Genomic DNA, 13,363 nt, shown 5'->3' with positions numbered 1-13,363 from the left:
GGTGCTCCCTCACTGAGCTGCATCCCTAGCCCTTTTTTTTTTTTAATATTTATTTTTAGGTGTAGATGGACACAACACAATGCCTTTATTTTTATGTGGTTCTGCCTGTGCTAGGTGAGCACTCTACTGCGGAGCCACAATCCCAGCCCCATCCCTAACCCTTTCTAAGTTGTCTAGGCTGACCTTGAACTTGTGTTGTTCTTGCCTCAGCCTGGGTAGTTAGATTTTAAGTGCCCATTGGTCCATTGGTAGTATATGAGGGTTTTTTTAATATTTATTTTTTAGTTATAGGCGGACACAATATCTTTATTTATTTGTAGTGTTGGGGATTGAACCCAGGGCCTTATGCATGCGAGGCAAGCACTGTACCAGCTGAGCTGTATCCCCAGTCTCTTTATTTTTATGTGGTGCTGAGGATCAAATCCATTGCCTCACACATGCAAGGCAAACGATTTTCCTCTGAGCCACAATCCCAGCCCCATGTTTTTTTTTTTTTAACCTATGGTGCTGGGGATCCAACCTAGGGGCCTTGCACATTCTAGGCCAATAACCACCACTGAGCTACCCTCCCAGCCCCATCTATTTTACTAGGTGTGGCTCAGTGGTAGAGCACTTGCCTAGCATGTGTGAGGCACTGGGTTTGATTCTCAGAACTGCATATAAATAAGTGAATAAAATAAAGATTTCATCAACATCTAAAAAAATATTTGAGTGTCATGGAGGCAAAGTAAGGATTTCTAATAGAAATCTAACTATGTATGAAGTATATGAGTACATTAAAAAAAATAAAAAAGAAACAGGAGCTGGGGTTGTGGCTCAGTGGTAGAGTGCTTGCCCATCATGTTTGAGGCATTGGATTCGATCCTCAGCACCACGTAAATATTAGTAAGTAAAACAACGGTATTTTGTCCATTACAACTAAAAATAAATAAATAAAATAAAATAACAACAACAACCAAAAAACCCAGCGGTTACTTAATTCATTAGTGAAAAAAGGTACATGTCTTTTAGCAAGTTCAAGTGTTTTCTGGAATCTGGTTGTTGGGTTTCCTTGTGTCTCTTGCATATTTTGCTGTTGGGTTTCTTCCTGGGATTTTGGAGATCTGATGTTTGTTGAAACTCTGGACTTGTTCTGCCCAGAACAGAGCCTGTTGTTGAGCAGAGGGCCCTGCCTGTGACCCAGGGACTGAGACCACATGAGTGGGCCATGTTGTGTGGTGTGCAGGCTGGGCCAAGGCTGGGAAGGCCAGGTCCAGCTGTTGCTTGCTCATGTGACTTCTCAAGTCAGCCTCTGTTCCCAGCCCTAGCCCCAGCTGGATGCCCATCCTCATCCCTGACCCATAGTCAGGGCCCTGTCTGGGGCACCTGCAGAACCCCTTCCTGCAGCACCAGATGTGACTGCAGATGTACTTTGTAGTACATCTGCATCTCGGGTCCCTACCCTTCTGTTGTGGACTTAACTTGGGTCCTAGATTCGCTGTCTCAGCCAAACCCTGTCCAAATGCTGTGGCCGTATGGGTGACCTAACTGTCCCTCTGGGCCCTGGGGAGGGGTCCAGGGCCTGGGTTTCTCCAGCTGCATCTCCCAGGAGTGCTGTTTTCACACCAACCTAATGCCCAGTGGGTCCCCCTGAGTCTCGAGCTGTACCTTCCACAAGCCATGCTCCTGCTCCTGTGTGGGGATGTTCCCTTACCCTCGGGGTGCCAGGTGTCACTCCCCTGGAGCACCTTTGACGGTGCGACTCCATCTGCTCTCTGCTCTCCTGTGTCCCAGGACAGCCTTGGTCTAGAAGTGGGTTCTGTGTGCTCCTGGAATTTCCTTTCTCCAGCAGAGATGGCTGAGAGGGCTGCCTTCTGAGTGACTTCATGACTGACTGAATGAGCTGATGCTGGAGGTGGAGATCCCTGGAGCCAGGGAAACCCCACGCTCGTGACTTTGGGGGTATCTGTGGTAGTACCTGCCTTATTTGGGGATTGAAGCTATGAGCAAAAGCCTTCTTATTGCACATGGAGAGCTGGGTGGTGGACAAGCCTCTGCTCAGAGGGTTTAGGGCTGTGGACCCTCCCGCCCCCCGCCCAGAGGCAGCCGAGCATTTGGGTCCTGTGATGCAGTGTGGTACCTCTGTTGGCTCATGGTCTTCAGAGCCCATTCTCGGAGTCCAGGGCACCAGCCTGTAACCGGGAGGCCTGTGCCCGTGGGGTCATGAGCATGTGTATTCAAGAGAAGAGTATGAGAGAGAGGAATGGTGTGGCCAGGGTTTGAGATGGTACTCTGGGGATTTGCCTGTTTCTTTTGGTGCTGATGGCTGAAAAGTAGGTGGCTGGATTCTTTCTGTCCCTAAAAAGTCCTGTAAGCAGGGGTGCTCTCCCTCCAGTTAGCCTGGCCATGGGTGCTGAGAGGCCTTGCAGGGAGGCTGGGCCCAGGGCACCCATGCACCCGGGTGGGCCTGGGCTGTCCCCCAGAGCCTGTTGCCAGCTGGCTTCCGGGCACCTCGGCCCTGGCCACTCTGCGTCTTTACTTTTGGGAAGGAGCTTTCTGCTTCTCTAGTGGATTCAAATCTTGGCACTTACCCCTTGCAGTTCTGTGGCCTTGGATAAGAGGCTGACCCTCTGGGGCCCCCCCAGGTCATCTCTGTTCCTGGGCGCCAAGTGTGTGCTGAAGGGCACACAGTAGGCGCTTCATAAGTAGCCTTCCTTTACTCAGACATGTGTTGGGGTCTTGGGTCATCTGACTGTGCATGCAAGTCTGAGCTCCTCCTGGAGGACACTGGGGCCTCATAGGATCTGGGCTTCCTTCCAGGGCTCTCGAACCCTGAGATGGACTAAGAAGGCCACTGCCTAATTCTCAGCCCAGTGCGGCCAGTTCCCACGATGCCCGAGAGGCCCAGCAAGTAAGAACCTTTGCTGCTGTTTAACAGGCCACTTTCACGTGCCAGCCACCCCATGAGGACCCTGTTGTCACCTACTGCCTTGCCAGGAGGAACTGTCACTGTCCTGTGCACAGATGGGCGGGCAGAGGCCTGCGGGGATGAGGTGGGACCTGCCTCTCCACCTCTGCGTTTGCTGTCATCTCCTTGGTGGAGGCAGGGTGGCCAGGCCTGGGTGTGAGGGCCGTGAGACTGTGCCACCCTGCTGTCACACTGTGCAGAGCTGAGGTTGCAGCAGGTCTGAGTAGTGCTGGAGACCAGTTGGTGAGACGCTCAGATGGTGTCCAGGTGGGGGTTGCCCTGGGAGCTGGTCTCCCCCTGAGCCCTGGGCATGTAATGACCAAGGTATGGTGCACGTGACATGGGAACGTGTGTTGACTGCCAGTGGTGGCCTTTGCCAAGGGATACCCCGTCCCTGTCAGCCCTGGAGTGGGACTGGGCTGCCAGAGAGGCCTGCAGCCAGCAGTTGCTGTGACATGACTACCAAGGGCCCTTGTCACCCGTGCTCACCCTGGGCTGGCTCCATGTGTGGTGGACAAGACCCCCTGAGACCCTCATCCCAGTTGATGTTAGTTGTGGGACCTGGGCAGGTTTTATTGTCTCCCTGTTCCTCAGTTTCCTCATCTGGAAGGTAGGGGAGAGGATTGGGACCTGCCTTCTGGGTTGGTGACACTGGAACGTGCCTGGAGTTCCCAGGAGGCAGCTTGTAAATGCCCTCTGTTGGGCATCATGCAGGGGAGGGAGGGGATCTGGGCTTCCTTCCAGGGCTCTCAAACCCTGAGATGGACTAAGAAGGCCAGAGCGGAGCCTGGGTCTGGCGGAGCAGAAGACAGTGAATGGCAGCGTTGGCTGCTGGAGGGAGACAGCAGGGGAGCCGGAAGGAGGAGCGGTTCAGGGGAGGCTTCCTGGAGGAGGTGACCGAGGTTGAGTCGTCCAGGGAAAAGGTGCTCCAGGTGGAGGGAGCCGCATGTGTGTGGCCCCGAGGTAGGGAAGGGATGCAGAGAGGCTGTGGGCACGTGGGCCAGGGCAGGGGCTTGGTTCTTTGAGGGGTGACGGAGAGGAGCTGGTTTAGAGGCCACGGGGAGCCATAGACTGATGAGGTTGGAGCTGGAGGCCAGTTGAACTCAGCCTGTTTCTTTGGGAGACCAAACAGTTTGAGGGGAGTGGCCTGAAGCTGCGTCCTAGGGGCCCTCAGGTTGGGGTGTGCTCCAAGGCGGGGCTGGCAGACAGGTTTCTGATGGCAGATGGCACTTGGGATGGGAAACCCCTGAGACCATGGGCCGTTAAGCTGGGCAGTGGAGAAGGCCAGGGAGGGCAGAGGCCCCAAGGCAGAGCCCAGGCTACACTCCAGGTGCCTGCCCTTCTGGGGACACAGGAACACTGTGCCCACAGCCCGTCCCAGACTCCAGAGACCAGCGGACATGAGGGCAGCCTCCTCAGGTGGCCGAGCCCCTGCCACATGCCCTGATTTCTTGGCTCAGCTGTGGACGCTGGGACGGTTCTTCCCAGGCCTGTCACTGCCTGTCTGGGCCACGGCTGCCCCGTGGAGTCTACAGGCAAAGACCCTCTGGTCCTGCCATTCTTCCACTTGGTCATCCTGCTTGAGGGGGTTAGGTGGGCTCAGAACCTGCTTTGGTGTGGGAACTTCGTGCCCTGCAGGCAAGGGTACCCAGGCTGGGCCTCACACCCCAGCTGCCCATGGTGCTGCCCTTCCACTTCCACAGTCCCTTTCTGCTTCCTGCCTGTCAGTGACTTTGCACTGAGTGAAATCTGCTTAGCGCCTCTGCTGACTGTGGCCTGTGCAGAAGCGATTCAGTGGGAGGCCAGGGATGCCTCTTGCCCTGGACATGCCTCCTGGGGCTTCTCACAGGGTGGGCAGGGAGGCAGGCAGGTTGGGGACAGACGGGCTCCCTGGCCTGCCCTACCCATCCCCATCTATGGGACACCCATTTGCTGTTTAAAAATGCAGTGGCGGGCTGGGGATGTGGCTCAAGCGGTAGCGCGCTCGCCTGGCATGCGTGCGGCCTGGGTTCGATCCTCTGCACCACATACCAACAAAAGATGTTGTGTCCGCCGAGAACTAAAAAATAAATATCAAAAAAAAATTCTCTATCTCTCTCTCCTCTCTCACTCTCTCTTTAAAAAAAAAAAAAATGCAGTGGCACAGTGCAATCTGAGCGACTGGGGTGGGGTAGGGGTGGGGCAAGGTTTAAAGCAGAAGGATTGCAAGTTCAAGGCCAGACTCAGCAACTTAGTGAGATCCTGCCTCAAAATAAAAAAGGGCTGGGATGAAGCTCAGTGGTAAAATGCCCCTGGGTTCAAAAAACAGAAAGCACAGTGGTTCCCTGCTGGGCCCACCTCCAGAGCTGGGCAGCCTCTGAGGCTCATGCCAGGGGAGCCCACCAGCCCTTCCCCAGCTGCCTCTGAAGATGGGTCCCCTCCCCACCTGAGGCCATCTGGCTCTCTAGAAAGCTGGATCCTCAAGCATCTGGCTCTCGTGACTGTGCTGCCCTCTCTCCAGGCTCCTCCTCTGCTCTGGGACTGGTGGTCCCCCCCTTCCTGGAATGAAGGGGAGGGTTTGACATCCCTGTCTCCTGAGGGCTCTGCTCTTTGGGGGTACAGAAAGAGGGAGGTGAGGGGGATGCCTGATGGCGGTGTCCCAAGTGGGACTGTTACACATGAGAGTCCTGAGTGCAGCTGCTGTAGACCCTGGTGACAGTGCCTCGGTGGAGTCCCCCTCTCCGCCACAACCCTGAGGCCTTTGCCCGAGGGGCTGGGCCCCCAAATCGGCTGCCGATGCTCCCGGCTGGGTCCTTGGGACCAGGGCTGATGGGTGTCCAGGTTGAACATGGTTTCTGGTTACGTGTCGGATTTTACGATGTTTCATTATGGTCTCCATGGCTGTTGGTTTAATTCTGGTCACAGTTGTCTGTGTGCGTCCAGGACAGGCTCTCGCAGGGTGGAAGGGGATGGAGGGGAAGTTGCCAGGCACAGAGGACCCAGAGCCGGGCTGGAGGGAACCCGGTGAGTCGTAAGGAATGGCATTCTGGGGAGAAGGAGCCACACAGATGGTCCTGGGGCGTCATTGGGGGATCAGGGGACAGGAAGGGCAAGACAGGTGGGAAGAGAGGCCCATGGGGCAGGGAAGAGCCTGAGTGCTTGGTGCTGGGGGGTCTCACTGCTGCCTGGACCTCCCCAGGGCACGGCCGGGCCGATGATGACTGTGCGGATGACCGAGCTCGGCACCGAGAAGAGCGGCTGCTGGGGGGACGGCTGGACCGGGACCAGGAGAAGCTGCTTCGGTGAGGACTTGAGGGGACTGGGCCTGGGAGTGAGGGCGACTGGGTGACCCAGGTGGGCTTGGCCCCTTGACTACCGGACACTGTGGTGGTCCTCAGAACTGGAGCTGGCCTGGTGCAGGACCCACGTTGGGCCCCCTTCCAAGCCTGAGCAAGGCTACCTCGCATGCTCCCCTTCTCTGCCTCGTGTCACCGGGCTGCCTGGACTGTCCCCAATGTGTGTTCCCCTTTCCAGAGAAAGTAAGGAGCTGGCTGACCTGGCCCGCCTGCACCCCACCAGCTGTGCTCCCAATGGCCTGAACCCCAACCTCATGGTTACTGGGGGCCCTGCGCTGGCTGGCTCTGGGCGCTGGTCCGCTGACCCTGCTGCCCACCTGGCCACACACCCCTGGCTGCCCCGCTCGGGCAGCACGTCCATGTGGCTCACCGGACACCCCTATGGTGAGTGAGGGGCAGGGGTACTTCTTTCCTTGCCTGGGGAAGGGCAGGTGGTGGGCAGGTGGCAGCTGGATACAGGGCAGGTGCTCTGCGCTGGCCCCTGCCTTCCCTTGGTAGGGGCCTGGGCCAGGCTTCCTCCCCTCCCTCAAGGGGATATAAAGGCCGCTGCCCTGCCCTGAGGGGTTCATCTGCCTGCCCACTGGGGAAGGTGCCCAGGGGGGGTAGCTCTGTGGGCCTGTTTGCTTTGGGCTGCTCTTCCGTCCCTTGGCTCCCTCTTCGAGATCTCAAGAGACTTGGAGACTAGGGACCTGGCCAGGGTAGGGGCTGGACTGTTCCCTGGGGACGGGGTGGCCGAGGGCGGCCTTCGGATGAATTAGTCGTAGCCTCCCGGCACTTACATGGGCCTGGGTCTCTCCTTCTAGGCTTGGGCCCCCCTTCTCTGCACCAGGGCATGGCTCCTGCCTTCCCACCCAGCCTCGGGGGTTCTCTGCCGTCCGCCTACCAGTTTGTCAGGGACCCCCAGTCAGGCCAGCTGGTGGTCATCCCTAGTGATCACCTGCCTCACTTTGGTAAGTGATCCCTGTTTGGTGGGAGGGGCTTTGGCTAGCCTTGCCCAACTGTCCCTTATGCCAAGGGTTGTGGCTGGGTGGCCCTGCACAACAGGGCGGGGAGCAGACAGGCCCAGAGACAACGCGGCAGCCTCAGTGGAGTTCATATTTCAAAGCCTTAAGGTTTTTGTTTTAATGGCTGCAGACCCAGAGACCCACAAGTAGACCCCCCATCTCAGCACCCCATACCTTTGGGGTAGACTGGGCAGAGTCTCCATGGTGGCCCTGGTATAACTCTGCAGGTTTGAGGCCCTGTGAGGCCAGGGGACATCCTACCTGCAAGTATGGACAGGGCCTCTCTCCCTGGGTCTGTAGTGTGGCTTTCTTGCTCCCAGAAGTGACCAGGGGCCACAGCTCTGCTCATCATGGCCGCTGTGTCCCCCTCTGGGAAACAGGGCATGGCATCCCGGGCACCGTGGGGAGTCAGGCCGCCGATGCAGCCCTCCATGGTCTGTTTCCTGCAGCGGAGTTGATGGAGCGGGCCGCCGTGCCGCCGCTCTGGCCCACCCTGTACCCACCGGGACGCAGCCCCCTGCACCACGCCCAGCAGCTGCAGCTCTTCTCCCAGCAGCACTTCCTGCGGCAGCAAGAGCTCCTGTACCTGCAGCAGCAGGCGGCCCAGGCCCTGGAGCTGCAGAGGAGCGCCCAGCTGGTGGTGAGTCCAGGGCCGCCTGGGGGGGAGGAGGACAGACCAGAGACGTCAGTGAGGACTTCCTGCAAGAGGTGGCCTCTGAACAGGGAGGGGCAGCAGCCCTGGTGTGGCCCCCCCAGGGAGAGTGAATAGCAGGCCCAGAAGTGGACAGAGCCTGGTGGAGTGCACAGGAAGCAGTGGGGAAGCCACTGGGTGGTCACTGCCTGTCTGGTGGCTCTGGGCTCCTGTTTGGGGGTCAGAGCAGGCTGCTGCTGGAGTTCCTGGTCCCATAAGATAGAGTACAGGAGGCGTCCCATGTGAGGCTGGACTCCCTGAGGTCCACAGTCCTCTGTCTTCCTGAGGCGTTCTGGAGTGTCTGTTCTCTGCTTGGCGTTGTCCCCTCCTGTCTTGGAGAGTGGCTGCTCTGAAGAAGGAAGCTGGGTGGCCCCAGCCTGGGTTTCAGTCTTAGCTCTGCTGGGCCTGGCTGAGTGTCCTTCAGCAAGTGGCTTCATCTCCCTGTTTTGCAGAACCTGAGGTGCTGGGAGTTGCTGTCACTGGGTTGTGGGTGGTGCTGTGGTGATTGTGGGAGTGGCCAGGCCGGGGTGCTGTGTGCCTCTGGGCCCCCAGAACACTGGCCAGTGTTGGACCTGCTTCGTCCCTTCCATTTGTCATAGAACGGAGGAACAGGCTCCTTCTGCCCTTTTGGGTGTTTTTGGGACCCAAAGGTGATAATGCAGTGACGTGCCCAGCAGGTAGCGGGCGCTCTGTCACAGGTGACGCGCTCAGCACTCAGGTTCCGGGCACAGGGCAGCCCCCTCATCCTCAGGAGCCTCAGGCCCTCACCCAGCTCTCCCCAGCCAACCTCGAGGGTCCTAGCAGGGCCAGAGTCTGTGTGGAGGTCCCTACCAGCCCTCGTGGGAAGGGACTTCAGGCCCACAGGGCCCCTTAGCCAGTGGCTGCCCACCTGCACCCGCCCAGCTGCCTGTCTTTGGAATTCCATGTGGAACCCTGCATTGTTATCCAGGTGCCCGGCAGAACATCCATCTCAGGCCCAGGAAGGGGTGGGTGGTCTGGCTGAGGTTCTCTCTAGGCTGAGGACTTCGGGCTGGCAGGTACTGGGTGATGGCTCCTGTGTGCTGACCCTGCTTGCTGCCCCCTCCCCAGCAGGAGCGGCTGAAGGCCCAGGAGCATCGGGCTGAGATGGAGGAGAAGGCGAGCAAGAGGGGCCTGGAGGCTTCGGGCAAGGCTAACCTGGCTACTGCTGGCCCGGGGCTGCTGCCTCGAAAGCCCCCTGGCCTGTCCGCTGGCCCCTCGGGCACCTATGGCAAGGCCATGAGCCCACCACCATCTCCCCGCGCCTCTCCTGTGGCTGCTCTGAAGGCCAAGGTCATCCAGAAGCTAGAGGACGTGTCCAAGCCACCCACCTACGCTTACCCTGCCACGCCTAGCTCCCACCCCAGCAGCCCACCACCCGCCTCCCCACCGCCCACCCCCGCCCTCACCCGCAAGGAGGAGGCCCCTGAGAACGTGGTGGAGAAGAAGGACCTGGAGCTGGAGAAGGAAGCCCCCAGCCCTTTCCAGGCCCTGTTCTCAGGTAGGGGTGTGGCCTGCCTCCTGCCTTCACTCTGGCTGCTATAGCACCTGCCCTCCTCTGTTCCTTTGTTTGCTCATTCATTCATTCTGTCTCTGTTGAACACCTACTGTGTACCAGGCCCACTGCTGAGACTCTGGGATGAATTCCTGTGCACACAGACAGACCCCCGCCTCTCCAGGCTCCCCTCAGAGAGGGCCTGGGAAACGGCATCCTATTAGGATCCACTCCAGGAAGTTTTCTGAGCATTAAGCAAAGCAAGACCTGTAGGCCTCTTCGCACACGTCGGTGCTGAGTTGTTGCACTGATAGTTCAGAGGCACCTGTTTTCGAGCAGCAGTCCCCGCTGTGCTGGGTGCACTCACACACTCTTCCTGTGTCCACCAGAACCTATAGTGTGTGGCTTTAGGGGCCGAGACCTGTGTCCCCTGCCTGGGGGCCATTTACAGCATGAGCTTGTGCTTAGAAGGACTTGGTGTGTAATTCAGAGTCTGGAGCCAGTGCTGTGTGGGCCTGGGCAGGTGTCTGCCCTCTCTGGGGTAGTTTGGTCTGATGCTGGTGTTAATGCTGAGCATGTGCCTGGCCCCGGGAGTGCACTGATGCTCCTTCCCCTTTGTCGGGTTCCTGGGTACACTGGGTCTGCTGTGGAGAATCACCACATGTGGCTCCTGTTCTGAGGGAGCATGCACATGGCGGTGGCGACAGAACGAGGTCACTGTTGTGCTCTGAACAACTACATCGTTGGTGTGGACCTCAGGGTCTGCTGGGCTGGAGCCCCTGATGCTGCTTAGAGTTTGGGGCCTTCCACAGCCTTGTTCAGCGTTTGTTTCTGGTGCAGCTTCCCCCGGGGTGTGGAGGGGAGAGAGGGAGGGCTGCGGTTTCTGCCTTGGAGACAGCAAGATCCTTGGGGACAAGGTGGTGACGGGTTTTTCTCTTCGTGCCCCAGACATGTGGAAGGGCCCTGGGATTTCTCGGGATCACCTGGAAACACTCCCAGGCTGCAGCTGGCCCAGCAGGCGTGCCTGTCCTGCGTAGCGAGTGGGTGTTGGTGAGGACACCAGGGCTGTCAGAGCCCCGGTGGCCTCCATGCTGACTCCTGTGTCCTTGGCAGATATCCCACCCAGGTACCCGTTCCAGGCCCTGCCTCCACACTATGGCAGGCCCTACCCGTTCCTGCTGCAGCCTACAGCAGCCGCCGATGCGGATGGCCTGGCCCCCGACGTGCCGCTCCCCGCTGACGGGCCTGAGCGCCTGGCACTCTCCCCTGAGGACAAACCTATCCGCCTGTCCCCCTCCAAGATCCCAGAGCCCTTGCGGGAAACCCCAGAGGAAGAAGCACTGGCCGATCGGGAGGTGAAGGCAGAAGTGGAGGACGTGGACGAGGGTCCCGCAGAGCTGCCCGCCCTGGAGTCACCACTGGCCCTGCCTGTCCCAGAAACCATGGTGGCTGTGAGCCCCGCAGGTGGCTGCGGAGGTGGTCTGCTGGAGGCCCAGGCGTTGAGTGCAGCTGGACCGGGCTGCCCCGAGGGCTCTGAGCACCCAGACTTTGCAGACAGCGCCGAAGCGCAGGTGGAGTTGCCGGGCAGGACAGAATCTGGCGCGGTCACCCTGGAGCTTGGGGGGCGGTTGACGCCCGAGCCGCTGGTGGAGGCTAAGGAGGAGCCAGTGGAGGTGCCCCTGGAGGTGCCCATGGAGGTTCCTGTGGTGGAGGCAGAGCCGGAGGAAGGCCTGGCCCAGCCGGCCCTGAGCGAGCCCCAGCCCAGTCTGGAACTGCCGGACTGTGACCTGCCCACCAGGGAAGGACAGTGCCCGAGTCTAGAGGACCAGGAGGCTGCACCTGTGCCTGGCAGCACCTGCTACCTTGAAGAGGCAAGCTCCGAGCAGTTCCTGGCTGGCCTGGAGGACCCACTGGCTGGCATGAATGCCCTGGTGGCCGCAGCGGAGCTGCCCCAGGCCAGATCTCTGCCCCCCCTGGCTTCTGGAGTTCAGGCCTTGGAGAAACTGGAGGTGACCCAGAGCCTGGCCCTGGAGCAGAGCTTCCTGCAGGGCATCACCCTGCTGAGCGAGATAGCGGAGCTGGAGAGGAGGAGCCAGGAGGCGGCAGGTGAGCTTGCTTGGTAGGGAGGTCTGGGGCTTTTTGAAAAAACGTTTTTACTGGGGAATGAAATCCATCAAATTATACTGTTTTATTGTGTATATGTATGAATATGTTTTCACAAATCCCCCCTCTCCCCACCAAAAAAAAGTTTTCATGTTTTTTTAGTAAGATGTTTTAACACCCCCAGAACATGGCTTATTCATTTTCATTTTTTAAGAATTGTGTTAAATTACACATGACAAAATGTGTCCTCTCCAGCATTTTCAAGTGTCCAGTTGAGTGGTGTTACATACGCTGGCTGTTGTGTGCAGCCAGTCTTTGGGTAGATTTCCTGGTGGTAGAATTTTTCCTCATTCCATCAGTGGTGTGTTTTGTATCAGCAGGATTCTTTGGGTTGCAAGGGACAATTCTCATTTAAATTGGTTTAGGCCAGGTGTTGTGGCCTACGCCTATAATCCCAGTGACCATGACCGAGGAGGCTGAGGCAGGTGGATCACAAGTTTGAGGCCAGGCTCAGCAATTTAAGGGCCTCACTAAGCTGGTGTATGTAGTTATTCTAAAGTCCATCACAGTTTTTCTCTCACTAAAATAGTTCAGTTCCCTTCATCTTTGTCACAAAATAATAAATTAGAAAAGGACTGGGGATGTGGCTCAGTGGTTGAGTTCCTCTGGGTTCAATTCCTGGTACCAAAAAAAAAGGGTGTGATACTGTAATCACAGCTACTGGGCTACTTGGGAGGCTGAGGCAGGAGGATTGTGAGTTCAAGGCCAGCCTCAGCTGCTTAGACCCTGTCTTAAAATTTAAAAAGACATGGGGATGTGGCTTTGTGATAGAGTGTTTACCTATGTTTGCCTAGCATGTGCAAGGTCTTGGGTTCATTCCCTAGCATCACACACACACATTTTAAAAAACGGGGGTGGGCAGGAGAGAACTTATTGGCTTATGGAATCAAAGTTGAGCAGCTCTTGGTAATTTCAGGTATGGCTGGATCTAGGTGTTCAAACCAAATTGTAGCAGTTTCTCTTTTCCTGTGTCCCTACTTCCCCATCTCTCTCCTCCTCCCTCCCTCCCTCTCCTTGTTCCACTTTCTTCTCTGTTGGCCTCATTCAGGGCAGGCTCACTGCCCTCATGGGGGCTCCAACAGTTCCTCCCAGCTCAGCTCAGCTCAACTGCCTTTCAAAAGAGGCCACTCCTTTCCTGGCAGCTCTGGGGGAAATGTTGAGACTCTCATCTCATCTGTTGCCTGGGGTTCATGCTCTCTGCAGCAGCAGCAAATCCTGTGGCTGGGGAGATGAGCCACACTGGCCATGCTTGGCCTCTGACCGGAGATGTCACCTCTAGGGTGTCAGGAAGGGGTGGTCCTCAGAAGAGCACACAGTGCCTTCAGCAGGAGGGGCCGTGAATTCTGGGCCGGGCACAAGGCTGAAGAACAGAACAGGAAGCCAGGTGCTCCAAGTGTGTGTGGCTGGAGCTCTGGTGGCCGTGGCCTTGCTTGCCCAGGCGTAGGCTTGGATCCAGCAGGGAGCCCCCCCCCCCCCCATCCTTGGAGAGAGGACGAAGACCTTCCCAGGGTTCTGTGTGTTTTCCCTAGAACTTTTCCTGCACACCTGTACACGTTTTGCTTCTAAAATTAAACAGGACTCGGAAACCTGCCTTCTTCATTTAATATATTCTTCATGAAACGTTTTTCAAAGCTGTGGTTTTTAGAAACATTTTTTTTTAATGGGCTGCCTGCCCAGTTTTCTGTCTAGTGAAGGCCCTGACCTTTGACC

At 57.5% G+C, this 13,363-nt stretch overlaps 1 protein-coding gene across 10 annotated transcripts in view; it reads left to right on the top strand.

Annotated features, from left to right (window-relative positions):
- Tnrc18 (trinucleotide repeat containing 18) overlaps nucleotides 1–13,363 on the top strand; it is a 90,015-nt gene that overhangs the window by 31,136 nt on the left and 45,516 nt on the right. For 5 of the 10 annotated variants that reach the window (XM_077803048.1, XM_077803046.1, XM_077803045.1 and 2 more), the window contains 6 exons: nucleotides 6,126–6,228; nucleotides 6,461–6,666; nucleotides 7,086–7,232; nucleotides 7,667–7,926; nucleotides 9,067–9,496; nucleotides 10,604–11,596. In XM_077803048.1, coding sequence (XP_077659174.1) covers nucleotides 6,126–6,228; nucleotides 6,461–6,666; nucleotides 7,086–7,232; nucleotides 7,667–7,926; nucleotides 9,067–9,496; nucleotides 10,604–11,596 — 2,139 coding nt within the window. The remainder of the gene's footprint in view (nucleotides 1–6,125; nucleotides 6,229–6,460; nucleotides 6,667–7,085; nucleotides 7,233–7,666; nucleotides 7,927–9,066; nucleotides 9,497–10,603; nucleotides 11,597–13,363) is intronic. The other 5 variants (XM_026407169.2, XM_026407170.2, XM_026407168.2 and 2 more) reach the window with 3 other exon arrangements.

Source organism: Urocitellus parryii, chromosome 9 (genome assembly GCF_045843805.1).
Source record: "Urocitellus parryii isolate mUroPar1 chromosome 9, mUroPar1.hap1, whole genome shotgun sequence".
Classification (NCBI taxonomy): domain Eukaryota; kingdom Metazoa; phylum Chordata; class Mammalia; order Rodentia; family Sciuridae; genus Urocitellus; species Urocitellus parryii.
Note: the sequence above shows the minus strand (reverse complement) of the source record. Positions and strands in the feature narration are given on the sequence as shown.